The 21,027-nt window shown below is 41.8% G+C and overlaps 1 protein-coding gene across 2 annotated transcripts in view; it reads left to right on the top strand.

Moving 5' to 3' along the window:
- The first annotated feature begins 12,733 nt into the window (after nt 1-12,733).
- LRP5 (LDL receptor related protein 5) overlaps nt 12,734-21,027 on the top strand; it is a 142,842-nt gene continuing 134,548 nt past the window's right edge. For both annotated transcript variants that reach the window (XM_082760655.1, XM_082760656.1), the window contains exon 1: nt 12,734-12,876. In XM_082760655.1, coding sequence (XP_082616781.1) covers nt 12,789-12,876 — 88 coding nt within the window. In that variant the 5' untranslated portion in view covers nt 12,734-12,788. The remainder of the gene's footprint in view (nt 12,877-21,027) is intronic.

Below are 21,027 nucleotides of genomic sequence, written 5' to 3'. Positions count from 1 at the left end.
TAGCACATGAAATCTTAAATTTGACAGGCCTGTCAGGGAGGAAATTACAGCTTGGAGGAGGAAAAGTGGTTGCCTTTTCGAATTTTCTGTAGTAAATATAAAGTCTGGGGGTTTTGGCGGTGAGGAGGCAGTTCCACCAGGAATGTGTAAGGCTTTGTTTGGGACATGCCTGCCACAGCTGTTTTCCATTATAAGAGAGCAAGAGGAGGACTTGGTGACAAGGAACACTCTATGCTGTGGTAGAGCTGGTGTAAAAGGCAGGCTAAGGGTTAGAGGCTGGAAGATGCTGGAAATCACTTAAACAGCCCAGGTGGTACTTGAATGAGCTTGGTATAGGGTTGTCCTTTCCTTCCTTTCTCCACTGAAACAATAAATTGCTGACCTCACATGGCAGTAACTGCAATGCAGTTTCCAGCTGTACCAGGGGCTGGACTCTTGTCTCTTTATAGTCTGTGTTTAAGAATATTTTACTTGCTTTTTAAATTATATTTTAAAGTCTGTTCTCAGGCCAGCTTGAATGTGTACTGTGGAAGAAATACTGGTATTTATGGCTGCTATGCTGAGTTTCTGCAAAAACTTACACCACAGGGAGTGGAGGGCAGAAGGGAGGATGAGAGGTGTGGAGAAGAGCTCTGTAGCTCTGATCTAGAAATGTGCTGGCGCACATACGCAGGTCACTATCACATGCACTATCACAGGCTGTTCACAGGTCAAGAGTTGCTCTGGCCTCATCTTTGAGGCAAATTCAGTGTGTCATCCCAGTGTTGGAACAAGGATGTCCAGTAACATTGAGACACCCCTTACCAGCCGGTTGTGCAGAAGAGTCCCACACAGGGGACAGAAGCTCTGTTTGTCACCACCTGTGCGGCTGCTTCTCTGGAGATCAGCCTGCAGTTGTGTCACCTTCTGTGAGCCATCCTCTCCTCAGCAGACTTGGGCTGGCTTAGTCCGTTGGCCAGACCTTCCCCAGGGGAAGAGGAGACACTTCCAGACAGTGCAAATGTTAGTGAAGTGGGGCCAGGTATTCTGGTGCTGTGAACACCCAGCAACTAGGCCTGAGTTTCTGAAGTGCCACCCTCGGGCCCAGTCTTTCCATCCTTAGCACCCTGAGATGTTTAAGAAATCCAGCCTTTTATTTCAGTGCTTATATGACTGCCAGTCTACATACCTGGCCTTGCATTGTGTGTGTGTGTAAGATATTGGGATATTTCACTTTACTCTTCCTGGTTGCCCTCCTATTTTAAGGGAAGGAGGTGAATGATTTTTTGCTTGTCCTCTAAGTAAGACTCAGCACTGATGTCCTACTTTACAGGAATACCAGCTTACTAATGAGTTTGGTCTTTGAATTCAAAGCTGTTTGTTTCCCACCTATTCCAGACTGGGTTATGCCCACAAACTCCTTCAGAGTCCTTTTGGATTATTTCTTATAGTTAAAGAGCAAATAAATGAGAGTTCCTCTCGTTTATGAGGGAAATAAGAACGTTAGAACCAAAAACTGGGGAGCTGATGACTAACCCAGGGCAGTACCAGAAAGCCAGCATGATGACCACCACTCCTACCAGGGCTCTGGTGTTGGCTTCTTACAGTGACATCACGGCGCCAGGAGCTCAGGCCAGGGACTGTCATGGAGCCAAAGAAAATATTTAAGCAAGGGCTGATGAGCACAGACTGCGTCTCTAACGTCATGTGTTTCTTGGAAATTTGAGTGCTAAGAGCTCAAGCTTTTTCATTTCTGCTGTAACAACAAGTCAACAGCTCAGACAACCTCCTTCCCTCAATCTTTTCCCCTATCTCTTCTCTTCCAACTTATTTTTTATTATTTTTCCCCATGGGTCACAAATAATGATTATTCTTCATTTACAAGGCTTGAAAATAACAGGGAGGTATGGAAAGAAGGATTCAGCCTCTCCCATCCAGATAGCATGAGCTGGAACACAGAGAAAGCAATAAGCTTTGTGTCCTTTCTCCTGGCAAAGACAGGACAAAGATAATATGCAGGTCAAGTTGCCCAAGGAGAGGGTATCAATAAGGCATTGATGAATTTTGGAAGGATAGCTTAGTTGTTGTTCCTCTGTCTTTCTTTGTTCTTTTTGGCCTCTCAAACAGGTTACAGAACTAGAACAGGTCTGGCTCCTGCTTCCCAGTCAGCTGAAATTCCACGGGATGTGGCTTCTCTGCTTTTCCTCTCCAGTCCTCCAGAGATGAGACTTCCATACTCCAAATACAACCACTTCAGAGAGAAGGCGCAGGCAGACTTCCCCACACCCATTTTCTCCAAACAAGCAATGTGAGTGCTCCCCCTTTGACCAAGTAGCAATACAAAGTGCATTCCACAGCTTCTTGCTGAAATTCACTGCCATAGGTTTAGCTACCACTTGCCTTCTTTTAATTGCAATTATTCAAAGACATACCTTTTAGTTCAAGTAGGAGGAGTTCTGGTGTTTTATACTAAGTAGAGTCATGGTCAGATTTCAGCCTGAAGTTTTTGGAGGCTTGAAAATCCTTCCCCCCCCCCCCCCCCCCGCCCCCCCCGCCCCCAAATCCAAGCTGCTTAATAACCTGTTGCAGCCTATACTTACTAATGGTCTCAGACAGAGCTATTGCCCCTATATAGATTTCTTTTCCTTTTCCCTGGCATGCTTTCCTGAGGTTAGTCTTTTAGTCTTGGCAGATAAAGTGCGAGCTCCTTGTTTGCAAGTAGCTGCTTTATACTTTCCACTTTGGTTTTTTATTGCCCAGTTGCTAAGGGGCCTTTATTTCTGTTGTGTTTTCCCTTTATTTTCCATTTGGTTTTGGGTTGTTTCAGAATTTATAGTGTCTTCTTGCTATAATAACAGATGTCAGTGTGGATTGTCCCATGTCATAGACTGTGTAGACCAAAACAGGATTGACCACTGTTGAACTGGGCCTCTTCATATGAGCAGGCAGTGCATCCTAAAAGTCCTTTGGGACTTAAAGGAAGGTAAAGACATGATTTTAACATGAGGAATCTTTTGTTTTCCTCACTGATGAATTGATGGAAGGTGGTGTAGTTGTCATGTAGTGTTCTTTATGTATGGACTTCAAAACATTTCAGAGGAAAGTAGGATTCTCCCACCTTTTATAGGCGGTTAAAGCAAAGCACACAGTAAAAGTATTCATCAGATGCTGAACTTGAGAATACAACCCAAGCATCCAGCACCTCAGACCATGCCCTCATCATTAGGTGACGTTGCCTCTATTTTCATTCCATTGCTGTCCAAATCTGCCTGCTGCACAGGGAAAAGTGTGTGCAGTGGCTGGATGGGCATCTTGTTACCCCATGAAACCACAGAGCAGCATCAGCAATTTGCAGTGTGGCAGAGCCCTTCTTAATGCCATGACTTCTCTTTTTAATGACTTCTGAGATTACTAATGTAAAGCAGCCTAACAGCTTTATCTACTTTTTTATTTTTTTATTTATTTTTTCCCCCTTCTTGGTGAGTATTCTTTTTTTTTTTTTTTTTTTTTTTTTTTTAGCCTGGGCAAGAGAGAGAAGCTAGTCAATTTGTACTTTAGTTCATTAGCACTGGTGTACCCCTTTGGGCTACTGGGCGTCCTAGTAAACTAATGCAATTCTTTTGTAAGGAGTCGTTAAAATCAGGGTGAAAAAGGGACCGCAAGAGGTCAGCTGTCCCATGACCCAGCCTCAGGAGAGAACTGACTGTGTGCAATAAATCTGAGAGGTGTGTGTCTTACTGGATTGCTTAAAACCTCTGGCAGGGCTGATTCCTCACTCTCCATTAGCATCTATTCCAGCTAGCCTTATAATAATTTTCCTCAGTTCTAACCTGGACTTCCCTTGCTGTGATTTGAGCTTCTTGACCTGTTTACCAAGGGTGTAAATTTTTTTCTTTTCTCTTTAAAGAAGCTAATAGTCTTCTCAATTTTCTCAGTTCTCTTTCCTATAGACCAGCCAATCCTGATGACTATTGCAGCTACTGATGCCATTTTCCAATGAATATCACAGCTACTCTGTAGCATTTTCATCCAACCCATATTTTTCTGGTTAGCTTTTGAGGTCATGTGAAACAGTGCTAAAGCCCTTAGCAGAGTTAAAGTATGTGGTTTCCTGTGCTTGTCATCTGTCTGTATCATAAAAAGGAATTTAAACATGCTTCAAGTGATTTGTTTGTGACAGATGTGTGCTGGATGTTACTTACCTCATGATTTACCTGGTGGGTGCTTCCAAACAGTTTGTGTTGGTTTCTGTTTGAATTGAAGTTGAACTAAGCAAGTCATGCTTCTGAGTCCTCCCTTTCCCTTTTCAAAGATGAATACAGTCTGCATTCAAAATGTGTGGATGACTCTTCTGTCTTCCAGAAACTTTCCAGTCCTGCACAAGCTGTCAGAGATTACTTGTGATGGCTCTGAAGGTTCTCCTAAATTTCCCAGGATTAATAATATCCAACTAAGAACAATGTATCCAGTCTATTCTGTTCTTCCTGAATTCTACCCTGAGGTTTTCCCATACATTGTTATTAATTATGTTGACTGCCTGATCCGTAGTGGTTTTAAATGATTTTTTGCTTCAGTGTCTATTAAAAACTATGCCTGCTTCATGACATCTAACAAGAGACTTCATTGTCTTGTAGTAAATCAATTCCTCAATTGTTTTCCTTTCTCTGTTATTCTAACGAGGCAAGCTTTGTCATCTTTCTTCTCCATGCTAGTTGTATTTCTGCTTCTGCCATGGCCTCCCTGATTATCTCTGTATACGTGTACCGTTGTTTTATATCCACAGGCTTTCATTCTGTGGGGAGGGCTGCTGAAGAAGTCATGATTTGGTCTCTGTCCCTGCAACTTTTAAGTTAGGGTAGTTTGTGTCTTAGGTACCCTTTCTTTAAGGATAGGAGACCTGTCTGAGCTTCTTTCCCATGGGATCTTTCCTCTGAATTCTGTTCATTTAATTCCATGTTCCTTACAATAGCTTAATCTGTTTTTTCTCGCTCTTTCTTAAGGCTCTGAGGCTTTGTTTGGTCACTCTCAACCAGCTTGTGTTCCTCCTTTGCTGTTTCAGTGTGTTTCAACACTGCTAGCATCAAATAGGGAGGACTTCAATCCTCTGTGTGGTTTCTCAAGATTTTGCATCCACAGTGTTTCTCCTCATGTACGGCTGAGGAACTTGTGGAACAGCCCATGCTCTGTGATATTCCTGTCTCTCTAGTCCCTTCCTTCCCCTGGCAATTAAAGGTATTCTCATAATGAAAATTGCCATATTTCAATTTGGCTGGAGTTTTATAACTTGGTTTCTAAACAGTTTTCTTATAGCCTGAATTTATACCAGGTGTAAATTACACTTCTGTCAGGTTTTATTCTTGATTTACCAGCCACATTGAGGAATTCAGATGCTTACTTTACAAAATCCCTCAGGGAACGCAGCAGCAAGGAAAACCCAGAAATGCTGGAGAGGTGGAAATCAGTAAATCAAAGTTAACTTTAAGACTGGCCTGTTTTTGCAGTGAAGTCAAACAGTAAACTGAAGATAGAGCTGGTGGAAATTTCTTGTAAAGACACTTTTTTTTTCCTCTGGAGTGAAGAAGCCCAAGATGTTAACACTGTCATGTTTGGCATGAATGCTCTTATCTTGACTTAAGCAATTGGTTTGATCTCATAGAAATCCAGTTAATGAAACCCTAATACTTAACACTTCTGTTTCCTAAGCTGAATGTCATAAGTTTTTTGTTTTAATTGATGATGCTATGCTGATATTTCATTTGTACAAGTATTAGCTTTCAAATAAATTCTTGTGCAGAAGCTCTGAACTCCTGAGTGGTGCCTCAGCACCACATTCCTGTGCCTCTGTATGTGGTGTGCTGTACCAAAACGTGTGTCTGTTATGTATTTGTACTGTGCAAATATTGTTTAATGTATGATCTTAGCATCAGAGAAATATCGGTGAACGCGAGCGGTGAAGTGTCTGGAATCATTAATGGATTAAAAAAAAAAAAAACACCACCCTGCTTTCCAACAGTGAAAGGTGCTACAAAAATCGTAGGTATTAGTTGGACTACCCGGAGCTGCGGTGTGGCTGGTGATGCTCACCAATGCTGCCATCTACGGGAAGTTATTCGCCATTACCGACCTTCAGGCACATTTCACGCTGTTGCACCACCACAGAAATAATTTAAGTTTTCTGTAGAGTTTCAGTCAACTGACTTGCAACACAGTGAACTCAGTGTGGGCATATTATAGGTTCTCCTATTTACGAAGTGCTAAGAGGATAATGTTCAAGAGAATGCTAAATGTAGGAAACTTGCGTGTGTATGTATTGGTGCCTGCATAAATACTATAGAAATATTATAGGAAGTCAGGACTCTTTTTTCCCATTTACACCTGTCTGCAGCTTTTCCTTTGCACGTCACCATCATTATTTTTTCTCCCTTACCTTCCACCTCCTTTCTTTGGCAGCTGACAGGAGCACTTGGTGCGATCCCAGCAAGAACCACTCCATGTGCTGTCAGCAGGCAGCTAGCACGTAGGGTTCATGTAACATTGCATTCAGGACCAGTTTCAACATCCACAATTTTAATATCTAAATAGTCATGGCACTGAGCCATGTCGTGGGGCCTTTCCCACTGCATACAAGAAAGATTCGCATCTTGCCAGGACAAAGCAAGTCTTGCCTGGCATCTTAACCGCCCACAAAAATTAGTCAGACAGTAACTAGTCGAGCATGGCTTCACCCCTGCTTACAACACTTTTTATCTTAAGCAGCTTTGAAAAGTCAAAGAATTTTCTTTTTACGTGCTGAAAATGTCAAAGAAATGACCTTTGTGACCTTAGCTATAACTTAGTTAAGGGAGCATCTTACCACCAGTTTGCTCTGATACTATTTTTACATCTTCTAATCCTACACTACTTGACTTGGTGATGCTTTTAATGGTTGGAGGCGAGGTTTGTCTTTTAAGGTGTGAATGAATATGACAGGCATGTACTAGTGCTAACAGATCATGGTGTTTTGCAATGTTTCCTCTCTACACCCATGTGCTTGCTGAAAGGGTAATCACACTACAAATGTAGCACATTCTGTGGCCTGTCACACACATTGTAGCAGCTTATTTTTATTGTATTATTTTATAATATTTATAGTATTATTTTAGGTGTATCAACCACAGTTGGTTGGGGGTAAAGTGAGGCAGGACTTGGCTGTTGTATGAATAAATGCTGTGTCTCTGAAGACAGATGGATGCCAGATTTACCTCTTCTACTATGAGAAGTATGGGCTACTCAGCAGCTCGAGTATGACTGTGTGGAGCTTCTGTTTGCAACCACTGACTGTAATCTGCCAGCTGTAGCAAACCTATGGTGCATAGAGAAAAGAAGGCAAATACACCAACCGAAGTTTGCAGTGAATTGAATGTTGTAGTGAAAAGCCAGTTATCATGGGAGATGTTATTATGGTCAGATGGGAGATGTGGAGTGATCACTTTTAGACATCAATTACTGCATAATGCTTTTCTTCAAACAATGAGATTACCGGGGCTTTGGGATCCTTCATAAGAATCTTTCCTTGCTCTGCTTGGTACAAGACTCCTGTGTAGTGCAGAGATGCTTGGAGCAGTGTAGAGGCATGTAAAGATGCCACCCTAAATCACAACACCTCTCTGACCCTTTCAGGATCTGTTCTTACATTCTCGCTATCTCAAGCCCAGTTCTTTCCAATCAATGCTGCATTTGGAGAAGGCATCTCAGGTTACCCTTTATCTTATGTCATGACTGGAGCTGAGATACTCCTTGAAGTTCCCATGTGATGAATATAGCATTGGAGTGAGACTGAAGAAACCTGCTGCTGGCTGTTGTAGTAAGGCCTCAGGTGATACCTTGTGTTAATGGCTGTGCAAACCTAATGTTTTAGGTCCCTGCAAGCACTGGAAAAAGAGAGATGCGTAGCTCTGTGAATGGACCTACTTGGTCAGTTATGTGGATGCAGCATAGGCTAGATTTAATGACCTTGCAGTCTGGACCAGGCAGAACATATTATGTTCAACTTATCTGAATTTCTTAAAAAAAAAAAAAAAAAAAAAAAAAATTAATTTGGGGATTTTTATAGTGCTACTTCAATACTTATTTCTGTGCTGACTCCTTTAATTTTTGCTGTCACTTTAGATTTCCACTGGAATACTGGAGTTGCTTGTAAAAAAAAAAAAAAAAAAAAAAAGTCTTCCATGAGGAATATAGGGCAAAAAATTGCAGCTGGCTTTCTGTGTTTCTCCAGGCAGAATCACTCTCCTTTCACAGTTCCCTTATTTCCTGCTAAAGGGATGATATCTCCTCACTTTGATACAGAACTTTGGTGACCAATAATGAAATGTAAAGTGCAGCTCAAATAGTTTTACAACTGGCTTTGTGAAGGTAGCTGCATGGAAATTTTAAACAGCAACTCTTGCTTGTACAGCGCAGAGAAATGTGATGACTGCTGGTCTGGTAGCTGTAGCAGGGAGTTTAGTTGTGACCAGAAAAGTATTCAGAGTCCAAGAATCACCACCAAAAAAACCCACTGAACTATTTTTATGTTTTCATAACTTTTTATGGTGACATGTTTCTCCTCCTCAGGCAGTGTCAGCCCCTCTGTTCCTGAGGCTGCTGGCCAGCAGGAGGCTTTGGGAACAGGCTCTTTACCCTCACCATCTCACTAACACAGGACAACCTTAACTATTGTTTCAATTAATACTACCAGGATGCCTTTCATACATTTTTTAACATTGGTGTTCCTCTTGCAAACCTGTCAGCCGTCTCTCCCTAAGCTCACTCCTTCCAGGAAGTCTGTCCCATAGCACTCTGATCTCTTGACTTGCAATGTCTCCAGATTTTCCTGTATTTACATTATTGGCATGTGTGTTCTTTTTGTCTCTGTTGGAGTAGAAGCTCTTGGCAGATGGGCCCTGAGTACTGTGGAAGGTCTCAAGCACTGGCAAATGCTTAAAGATTGCCATTCTCGGGCTCCTTCCTTCTGTAGTCCCATCTAAATTACTTACAGCACTTCCCTTCCTTAGAATATAACTATTTGGCAAAATTGACTTTTTTTTTTTTTTTTTTTCTTCCAAGCTCCCAGCCCTGTTTAGCTGCCGTAACCTCACTGGGGTCACGACACTGGAAATGGCTGCACTAGAAATGTTAGGGTTTTACTTCCATGCATGGCACTGGAACCCTGCCTGGGAAGGAAAGTTCTCCAGTTTATACATGTATAATGCACAGTGTTCTACAGTTGTATCTATAACACACACACGCTCTTTCACTTGGCTGCCTAGGCCCCAAAAGAGTAGCTTTTTTTTGATATTTAACCATAACCCTTTCCTGACCAACCTAAACCTTTTAACCTTTTTCAGTGCTTGAACCCTTATAGCTCTCCTAATAAGCATAACAAGTCCTGTATAGAAAATTTAACATAACAAAGTTTGGCTTGCTTTTCGTTGTTATTTTCATAAGTGTCTTAAAAGCATACAAACCAGAGGCTGAAAGATCACTAGCTTTAACTTAAATCACATATCTTTATGTCTGTATGACAGATTCTTGCTGTTTTAACTGTTCAGTTCATGTTATAGTTTATCTGGGGAGGGGGAAGAAACAATAAACTGGCCATGTTTAAAAAAAAGAATGTTGGGTTGTGGAGATATTTTGGGGAGTATTTGATCTGAACAAAATCTACTTTTATGACTGTGCAATGCCAGGGAACCTGCATGATGTAAACAAATGTGTATGTCTTATGGCCTTTTTTTCTAGGGATTAGGAGTTGTAATGATAATGGTCTTTTACCATGTCAGGCAGCTTAATTAGTGGCAGTGCAGCTATTTAGTTCTAAACATTTAAGTGTCATTTAATGCTCAACAAGTGACTTTTTTCAAAGCAGTGCCTGAAAGTCCCGCGCAACCTCAGACCTGGTTTGGACTGTGCTAGCATCTGCAGGGAATAATGCTCTAAACTGGCAAGACAGATAAAGGAAGAGGAAAAAAATTTACCATGTGGGCAGAATACAAGCAACTGATGTTGCGGGAGCCACTGAGTGGTTCCTATAGAGTCTGATGGATGGATGTGGAGACAAAGCTGAAATTTTCTGAAGCATGTCATGGTGAGCCCATAACAACACTCATCCCACGCGAAGATTTCTTCAGATGTCTTCTCAGTAGGTGTAATCGTAACTGTGGCTGTTGTATACATGGCGTACTCCTTGCATTGAGTTTTTGGAGGAGATGAGGGAACCTGCATCCAGATGGTATTTTCCTCAGTCATTTCTTTCTTATTCTAGGTTACCTATACACATTTTCTATTGTGATAAAGGGTGAGAAGGACTGAGTCCCTACATAGTTCTAGTTTGAGGCTGCTTTCTGTCCAAAAGGTGGGTGAGGAAGTATGAAGAAGTGTATTTGAGATGCTGAAAAAGGAAAGTGATTCAGTCTTATGGTCTTAGAAGTAGTAAAGGAAAATGTAGTCTTATTATTATTTTCTGTTCACTTTGCATTCTTTTTGTAAAACACCACAGAATATCCTCAACGGATTTGGATCTAGTGACTTTGTCTTCAACAGTGCTGCCCCAGAGGAATAAAGATGCATGTCTTGGTACTGATATTCACCATAAAATAAACCTGTGTGTCATTTATAAGGCAGTAAATTCACTTTAGGGGCTTCTGCAGTTGTCATTAAGTGTTTAGCTCTACAGGAGCTCAGACAGCTCTGGCAGCTGGGAGAGAAGGATGCTGTAAACTGGGATAGGAGGGAGAAATCCAGGAGGAGTAAATACATAGAAAGCATTTGAATCAATTCAGTCAAGCCAAGTTTTCCAGCTGTGGTGGGATGGCTAGGCTACCCCGAAGGACATCCCTCAGAGTTCACATACAGCTGGGCTCTTTGTTTTCCCTTCTATGCCTCTGCACTTCCCTCCTTTCTCTGTCAGGGATGACCACAATGGCAGAACGCAACAACTGGCCTGCTTGCAACTTCGAGGGGGTGTGCTGGGCTTGCAGTCTGCATTTCTCCTCTTCCTTCTTCCTATAGCCAGGCCCTAAACCTGCTGCAGCTTCTTTTACACTATGTGGACAGGATGAAAAGAAAATTATTCCCCCTGCCCCTTTCATGAAAGGAGAAACTGATGAAATGCTAGACTGTGACTTGCCCAGGGGGTTACTCAATGCCTTGTTTCACCTACGTTTTCTTGGCTCTGTTCTTGGAGTCCTACTTGGGTACTGTGTGCATGCAACCTTCTCTGAAAGCAGTGCCTCTTTCTTCTATTAAGAAAAGAGAAAAGAGTAACACTATGTTGTTGCTATTCCAATAAGGTATTTTTAACCAGTTTTTTACTTCCTCACAAATGTATGTGTCCGATATTTCAGCAATGTCACAGCTTTGCTCTCCCAGGTTTTGCTGGAGGAATTCTTGCAGGGCTGGCAAAAAGGTGGGAGGCAGCTTTCTCAGCACACAGGTCAGACTTCATTTTGGAGTTGCCCAAGTTTAATTTTCTCCCCAAACCCCAACAATTTATTAGCTGAGGTTAAAATGGCATAATCCAGTTTGGAGGAATACTGCATTCCTCCTGACTGCTACTAGATTTGCCAGCACTTTAGATAGCAATTAATGTTTTAGCAGAGGTCTTATCATCAAAGCCCCCCAAAAAGCATTCTGGTAAGACTTTTTTTCTGTAGTTACCTACCTCTATAGCCTGGTCTCTCTCCCCTTTGTTTTAGCTTTAAGTCTGCCACCCAATCTGTTAATTGAGGTAGGCTGATTCAGGAAGGAAAGGGGGTACCAAGTGAGAATACTCTCTAAAAAGAAACATTCAAATATTTTATTCCAGCTCCATGCTACTGTGAAGAATGAACTTCCACATGGCATGAAACTGCAGTTTATGCCCATGAATAGTTCTCTTGGTTTGCTGCGTGGGTCCAGTTGGTCACCAATGGCTTTTTCCAGTCTAATGAGTTATTCTTATAGCAGATACCTTCCTTTGGAAAATGTGTTCTCTGTTGAAATCTGTCTAAATCCAGTCAGTGCTATCTTTATCTTTTTTAGCCTCTACTTTTGTATAACATGCTTCTGCCCCTTTCTTGTTGGTAACGCATTTATATGAACAGGCAGCACATCTAAATGAAAAAGCAACACAAACTTGCTGCTGAAAAGTGCCTTTATTTGAGAAGTAAGGTAGATGAGAAGTGTTTTCAGAAAATGTTTTGGTGAGAAGAGAAAGGAAAATTCCCCTTCACAGGAGCAGTCACCCACCTTTTTTTCTGGAGACAGGTAAAGGAGCGTGCATCTGCACACTGCTTTTCTACATCAGTTGCAGAAACCTTTCTTTTTAAACATGGGGCAAGCAACTTTTTCTGACCCTTCCTGTGCCCCCCTTGCAACCTCCTGCCTGGTTTTAGAGTAAGTGCTCCAGAAAGAAGAGGGAAAGGAGGGAAGGAAGGGAAGAAGACAGGAACAAGGACGGAAGAAGTAAAGAAGGAAGAAAACAAGAAGGGAAGAAGGAAAGAAACCACCCCTAACTCCCCCCCAAGCAGCCTCAAAGAAAGAACCGCCCCAACAGCTCCCCAGAGCCCGGCGTCCCCCGGATCCACGGGCTCGGGGCCTGGGCCGCTCCCCCGGGCGTGGGGCGGCCGGGCTCGGGGCTCCTCCCCGGGTGCGAGCAGGAGGAGGCGGAGGAGGAGGAGGAGGAGGAGGAGGAGGAGGAGGGTCGTCTCCAGCGCCTCCCCCCTTGCCCGCCTCCCTCCCCGCCGAGCGCAGCGCCCCGAGCATGGAGCCTGCCTGAGACGCTCCGGCGGCTGCTGCTGCGGCACAACATGGAGGCGGCGGCGCCGCCGCTCCTGCTGCTGCTGCTGCGCCTCCTGGCCGCCTCCCTGCTTCGCTGCCAGCCCGGCCCGGCCGGGGGTGAGTTCTTCTGGGCGCCGCGGGGCCCGTGGGGGCGGCGGTGGGGGGGAGCCTCAGCCCCTTTTGTTGTAGGACTTCGCCAAACTTATCCCCCCCCCCCCCCCCCCTTCCCTCTTTCCCTCCCGGGATGGGGACGGGATGGGGTGAATGGGGTGAGAGGGGGTTTTGGTGGGGGGTACATGGGCGGGATTTGGGGTGAGTGGGGTTTTGGTGTGGGGGGGTGCTTGTGCCACGGGTTGCTATTCCTGCTCCTATCCCCTCTTTGCTCCCCCTAAAGGCACGTGTGTGGTGGGGAGTGGGGGGGGCCTTCTTTCTGCACCCCCTTGGGACACTTCCTTGGGGTCCGAGGGTATTTTCCCCTCGGGGCAGAGGTGGGGGGAACTCTGGTGAACTCGTAGGGTTGCTAAATAAATAAATAAATAAATTAAAAACCACAAAAGTCGTGCCCCCAGAAAAACCCCAACCCACCCTGCGCCGTGCTTCTTCCGCGGTCCTAGCCGCGGCTTTCTGCGGGGTTTGGGGAAGCTGGTGTCGGGTGTCGCTCCCAGGCGGAATCAAACCTCTTGGCACGGCTGCCGAAGGGGGTGGGAGGAAGGCGAGGGCCCCCCCGCAGCCCCCCCGGCTCCGTTTGTCAGGCTGTGGGCGGGCTGGGGGGCTGCCACGCGTGGGCCCCGGCCCCGCCGAGCCCGGTTTGCTTCCCCGTTCCCACCCAGTGTGCTGACCTGGGCACCCAGGTTGCTGGGACCTTGCTCTTCGCAGTGATCCACAACGCTACTTTAAAGTAAAAGTGCTCCCACTTGAAAAATAAAATGTATATGGAGAGATAAACGAAGGCTGCGTTCTGTCCCCAACATCCTTGGGGAAGGGACTGGGGGTTGTTCGTCTCCTTTTCCACTGCTTCAGTCCCGCCTTCGTAACATCCTCCTCTGGGAGACTTCTGGCTTCTTGCTGCTGCATCTGGCCCGCCTGGATCCATCACCTCCCTTGGATCCATCACCTGAGTGCTTTAGCAAGCTGAAGCCTAATTGTTGCAATTTCCTAGGCAGTTTAGAAAACTCGGCAGCGCGGCCAAGGCTGGCAGAACATCACCTCAGGGCCTTTTTTATTAGGCCACCCACCTTTAGAAACCATCTGTAATTATTAGAACTGTCATTTAGAGCAGGAGAACTGACCGTTTTCTGCTGGCATCATTGCTCGCTGTTTTTAGTTGGAATTGTACGCAGGTGTATGCTGCGCCTTGCTTATTCTGCCATAATTATAGGAAAAAGATGTCCTTAGCATCTCAGACTGTACCTTCTCTATCTATACACATCGCCCTGGTCTCTTAAAAATGTTTCAGAAAACCTGAAGTGTGACTTGTTCCATTCTGAGCATTTCTGTTTGTGTAAAGATGTTCAAGTTCATACTTGAGTGAATTCAGCTATGTAGCTTTAGGAAGGGGGGGGGGGGGGAAGTTAACTTCTAGGGAGTCTTAAATGGAGAGAGAACAGGCTGATAGTGCTCCTTGAGGGTATCCACACATTTACTTGTCGATGTTATGGACTCTAATCGAAAGGAACATTTTAAAAAGGAGATAAGTTTGCTTTTGGAACTCCTAGGGAAGAAACGTAATGCAGTTCACAGTAAAACTAAGAAATATGTTGTAACGTGAAGGTTGGATTTGATTCACCTCATATTAGAGCCAGTGATTCTTTTAATATAGTATATGTTCTGTATCAACAGTCACCTTCCTGAAAAATGGGTGGAAAAACTCCTCTACAAATGTGCTGGTTTTTAGTAATTAGCTGAAGAGTCTTGGTTATAAATCTTTGTGACATTGCTTTTGTTCTGAGTACTTAGTAGGAAGGTATGTGATTCTTTGTTAGGTTGGTCTGGATAGTGCTTTTAAGGACAGCTCATCTGTCCTTTTGGGAAGAGCATGAATGTACTATGAGGGGCTCCCCACATTTTCAGTGGAGTAGTCTCGGTTATCAGTATGTTCTGTATTCGTAGACTGCAAAACGTCAGAGAGGTGTAATATGTACTGTATTTCCACCTTCCAGACATGTTCATAAAGCTGTGATTCCTCCAAGTTCGAAGAATTACAGCATGTTTTTCATGCATGTGAGACAGACCAGCTGTAAACAATCTGAAGAGGCTCGTGCTTTCTGTTTCCATTCCTGAGAATCGAAGCAGATGCCTGACTTTGAGGGACTTCTACCTCTTGAAATTATTTTGATGTGCTTATCTTACAAATATGTAAATAGATCCCTGCAAGGTGGGGGATGTGTTGGAACTTCTTTGGTGTTAAAGCTTCTGCTAAGTTTAGCGTGTTATAATAGATTCTGAATACTTTGGCCATGAAATAATTTTTGCTGTGGAGTAATGTCCTTGCTCTGTATGTGGTCGTGTCAGGAGAGGTTTTATTTATGTGGCTTGAAATAGTGATAGTCAAGATGTGTGTTATGATGGACTGTTTTCACCGAGGTGAGACAAAATGATTATTGCATTTAGCACTTCCTTGAAAGGGGGTTCATTTGCCTGTTGAAGTATTCAGGAACAGGATAACTATAGCATGTTACTGTTACATTATTACACGTCTTGTTTTGTTTTGTTTTTCTGAAAATATTTTAAGTTCCAAATGCTTAATACTGTATAGCAGATGTTTTATGTGTAGCTCTTGAAACCTAAATGCATTTGAAATAAGTCTCGCTAAAAAGTTATCTTAAGCAAGAGTTGCTCTTTCTTAAACTCACAGGAGCTTGGTTAGCTGTTGTTTGTGGTGTATGAGAATGCTTGACAAAATTGTGGGACTATATCATAACTTTATTTAATGGAATGATTATTTGCCTAACATTAAGAAAAGCAAGATAAGGAAAGCTGAACAGAGAAGTGTGTGGGTGATTTACGAAAGTTTGAAACCAGGGATGCAGTGTGAAATAAAAAATGCAGTTGAGCACAGCACTAAAATGGCTTTTAATTCATAGCACTTTTCTTGAGATAAGCTAAAAGTAATGAAGCTTATCACTCTGCTTAAACACAGAACGCAGCAAGATAGAACATGTGCTACTTCTATGATGAGGGAATGTGCTACGTAGGAGTCCCTACAACTTCAGAGCTGTTTCAGTCAGTCTGTCGCTGGTTTCGGGAGCTATTTTCCTAGTAGCTACTAGTAGCATGGTCTCAGGGTCTGTCACAAATTATGGTCATCAATCCGCTGAACTAGTGAAGAAATGCTGGAACTTCAGACTAACTATGAAGTTTAAGTTCATGTTTTCAGAGCACTGCTGCTTCTCTGTCCAGACACAAAGGTTTCTCTCTCTTTTTGGTATGGTGTTTGAATTCATTCATTAGTTCTGGATGCTTTAAATTTACTCTTACGGTAGATGTTTACATAATACATATATCAGTTTGACACACAAAGTTAATACTGTAGAAGAGTGTGACTGTATTTCATCAAAATTTGGCCAGTAATGTAAAGTTAAAAGCAGTTATCCTCTTTTTGTCAAAGCATAAACAAGAATAATAAATCACTCTTCATGATTTTCAGAAATAGCTTTAATGGCAACAGTTCAATTTGTTTAGTTTCATATTCGGTCTGTATTTTTTGTGAACTTAGTATATTGTATGAAAGCAACCTGCTTTGTTGAGGTTAAGAACAATGACTAGGTTTAAATCTATTGTTAGAAAGAAGCTGCACATTGTAGGTAACTTTTTTTCAAAGAAATCCTCTTACTTTTCCCCTTACATCTTTAACATAAGAGCTATTAAACTTTCAAAATATCTGACTATTTTTTAGTGCAGAATTTCTTCTGTGAGTTGATATGGATGAGAAAAAACACAGCATTGAAGGAAATTGTTATTTTTTGCTTGGGATCTCTGTGAACAACTCAATAGATATCAAATAGGTGTCAACCTGATCCTTGAGAGATGAAGTTCACTTAGGGCATGACCAGGTAATGAGAATATAGGCTGGGGACACTGGCTGGCCAAAGTCCCGTGCTGTTTGGACACTTGGGATGTTGTGAAGGTGTCGAAGATGTGCATCTGACAGTGCACATCTGGGACTTCTGAACTAGAAAAACACTTCTGGAGAGCCCTACGCTCATTAAGTTAGGCCGTGGAATGTATCCTAATAGAGTTAAGGGATATTTTGAGCAGCATTTGAGATTGTGGGTGATTAAACTGTTGTGGTGAGAGGAAGAGAGAAAATTGGAAGTATGCCCCAGAGGGTATTGTTCAGTATGGTTTTTCGTTAGGAGTTTATGGGCCAACAATTCTTCTGGTTCCTTCTCTCTCTTGGAAAAAATAGAATGTGGAACTCACCAGTGTTTCATCTCTGCGGTTTCTGCTCACTAAAGAATAGATGGAAACTATCTGTCAAGCCACAAACTTCTACTGTGATGTTCCATGGAGTTTAAAGAATGGGTGATGCATTGGTAAGGGTGCTGAGGGTCCATGTTATAAACAGGATTTTTAATTTGATGGCTTGATTCGATTGCTGCGGATTGCTTTGCTCTTTCTTGGCTTGTCCTTTACCTGCCAGCACAGGCAGATGTGAGGTTGTGGTCTTATATTAATTGTAAATCCATGGTGACTTGCAAGGGCACAAGTAAATTCACACATGTTAGGATTCAATTGGTTAGTTTGTTGTGGATAATAAAATAGTTAAAGCAACCAAAACAACTTTTAAACAAATAAATAACTTCTGTGATAGTGTTGCATTAAATTAGCTAAAAGAGGACAGTTTTATGTTCAGGCTGGCCTGTTGGGAATAAGAATATATCAAACAATATTTAAAAATATATCATCAGATACAGGTATTGTTTCATTTCAGGTCAGTGTGCTGACAGCAGATGCAATAGCAAGTTCCCAGTGCAGTTGTGAATGGTCTGCAACCATCAAATATTGGTATATGTATTTAGTAGTGCCCCTGCTTAATAATATAGTTGTTGAATATCATTTGGCACTGTGGGTTTCTGAAGTGCATTTGATAATTCTGAATATTCTGCTAGCATAGCATCTATTATTTATCTTTAATACATAAGGAAATTGAGCTTTCCCAGAATAATTAATCTGGGGGTTCTGTCCTTTCATTCATAGAGGACCACCACTGGCTTGAGTTTTATCTGAGGCAGCTGACTTGTGGACTATGAAGCTATATTAGGCTCAGTATTTAATATATATATATATATATATATATATATATATATATATATATATATATATATATATATATATATATTATGATTTCAGAGGTTCTCTGCTGTCCTTTTTTTGGGTTGTCATGAGTTTATGTTGATGTTAATTTCAGTGTTGCATTAAATCTGACTGATTAATCTAAACCTTCTTTTTGCAAGTGACTTAGTACATACGATTATGAAGGTGTTAAATTAGCCTTGAGGGACTCTAGATACTCAGTCTGCAAGAATAGGTTTGATCTGAAGTAGGAGGTGGCTGCAAGTGAAGACAGAAGCTTGGCCTCTTTCTGTGATGTTTGAGGTATTTTTTTTTTTTTTTATCACTATAATTTATTAAAAAAAAAAAAAAAAAAAGCTAGAGTGTGAAGGAAACATTGTCTACGTAGTGTTTCCAAACCTCTTGGCTGATGAGGAAGATTGTCTGATTGAGTGGACCTGTTGAGTTAGTTTGTTGTCTTTTTTGTGTGTTTGGGGACCAGATAACATCTACAAAATCATGCTGTAGTGATGCTCATTTTCTTTTCTACTCTTCTGTGCTGTTTTAACTAAACCAAAGAGAAAAGGAGTGGAGAATGTGAGAATTTGATGGTACAGTGCTGCTTTAACTTAGAAACTTCTGAAACCTCAGGTTTTGAGTTAGGCACAGGTTATGCCAAACGGCAGGAATCCTCTTAAATCCTTATCAATAACTTCAGTGTACCTTCTGTGCAGATTTCAGTTTCACTTGGATTTGATTCATGAATACTTTGTCCAGTCCTTGTACTTCTATTGGTTTGCGTTTTGCATGAACACATTCTTTCTGGTTGTTGCTGTTTGTTTGTTTGTTTATTTGTTCCAAATTAAAACTGTCCTAGCTGGAATTCAGAGGGTAGAAAAATGCTCAGAAGACCAGAAATGTAATTCAAAGTTATTTTTTTATTTAAAATTTCATGCTATAGAGCATGGCTGTCAAGAAGGTCGTTTCCTGCAATATCATTGTAAATTGAGAGGAAAATGTAACCCTAAGCTTAACAGGTGTACTTGTCTTCATATGAATTAAAAACAAACAAACAAAAAACAACATGAGTGCCTAACTGACAATGTATCAGTTGTGGATCAGCTGAGCAAAGTCTTTGTGATAACTTGTATTGCTGTAAATTATCCAGTGCGTAGGACATCCTGACCTTAAACTTCTGTGCCCATGTACTCCACTGCATGCCCCGCTTCTGCCAGGCTGTTTTCTCCAGGTGGTTCTTAAAGATGTGGGTTTGACCTTGCTGTGAGAGAAAAAGCGAAAAAAAGTGAACTTTGTGTGACAGCGGTGTTCTGCAGTACCACATTTTTATGTTGTTGCATGCTGCTGGAGGAAGGAGCTGGGCTGTGTGTGCTGTGGGTGTTTTGCAGATTTCCCTCCCTGGCGCATCTCTGTGAGCTTTTTACCTTTCTGGAGTAGCTGGCATATGCCACCTAAAGCTTAATTTCTTTGGAGCATGTTATATTCCTTTTTAGACGTCTATATTTGTATTTGTTTTTCCTTTCATTATAAAGGAATTTAAAAAGCAAGAGTTTGGCTTTTGGATAAGAAGCTGACTGATGATGGTGAATAATTCAGAAGGAATGGAAGGTTATGAGATTTATTACCTGATGTGTAACTGTAGGGGATGTCTGCATAATATACATAAGCTAAAAGTGCTAAGACAGAACATTAATACAAAAGCCAGAATGCTGTTCCTTGAACTTTTTAAAAAGAGTAGAATTTAAACTAAAAAAAAATGAATCCTTTGTTTTATAGACAGTGTCACCTTTGACCACTGAATCATAAATTACGCAGTGTAATACATTGTGACTGATACGCGTGTATTGTGCAAATTTTGCCTTGGTTTAAAGTTGCTTCAGAGGCTTTCTTTCATTTATATAACTTCAGTTATTTCAGGTAAAGCGTGGTCTACTTATGAATTTGAACCCATTTAAGGAAGATCACTCGGGCCACAGAATTACCTGTTTTCTCTATCACACTTTAGTTTCATTTTAGTCATTGGAAATGTTCTGATTCTGGATCAGTTGAGAAGCTCAGATCAGAGCTGCCTGCCTACATCAATGAATTTTAACGTAATTTCTCATATAAATAGTGTTTTTTTTCTTTCTTTAGATTTTTCTCATTGCTTCCTCTACTTGAGCATTGGAAGCTTAAAGTATGTGTTTAAACTTTTTTTTTTTTTTCAGGGGAAAATGCATTAGCATCAGAAAAGAGTATTGGTGACCTACCTGGATGTGTGTTTTGCAAAATCTATGAAAGCAAATTAAACTGCTGTGTTAGAGTTCACATTCCCAAGTCAGAGCCAAGAGGATGGAAATACACATGGGTAGCACTTTCTACATAGAGGGTCTACACAGCTGTGGAGGGTTTAAAAAAAAAAATTATACATTTTTTGAGTCTTCAATAGTTGAGTGAAAGAAATCTGTACTATGGAGAATTTTTGTCTGTGGGTTTTCACAGCTTGTTTTTACTATCTGGATAAAGCTAAGACTGACTTATCCATGCTCTAAAACTCAGTTTGCAGGTGTTTAAGTGCTAGAGAGTGTATACCCAGAAACAGTTGAACATCTGGACCAATTTAGGCAAACTTCATGGTGAGATTTAGGTAGGGAGTGGCTATTGCAGGCAAAACCATAGTGAAGCCTCAATAAATTGAACTTGGATCATTTGCAAGGCTTTCCCTTTTGCCTTCCTCAAAACCTGCATGAACCTAGATCTTCATCCCATCAAAACTTTCTTTATAACCCCCTTCCAACCCACCCTGAACCACAAAGCCCCACTACACTAGATGGCAGCTCTGACTTGGGAGCTTGTATACAGAAGGGGAGTGTTTTCTATGATGCCATTAGAAGCTGCATTTTTCAATTGCAAAAGTCAGACATGGGAACTACGAGAAGAAGCAATGCATGCCATAAGGAGACAGAAAATATTCCTGGAGACTTTTTTTTTTTTTTT

This window comes from Aythya marila, assembly GCF_965140915.1.
Source record: "Aythya marila genome assembly, chromosome: 5".
NCBI classification, from domain to species: Eukaryota; Metazoa; Chordata; class Aves; order Anseriformes; family Anatidae; genus Aythya; species Aythya marila.
The sequence above is the reverse complement of the archived record's forward strand: the minus strand, read 5'-3'. Positions and strand labels throughout refer to the sequence as shown.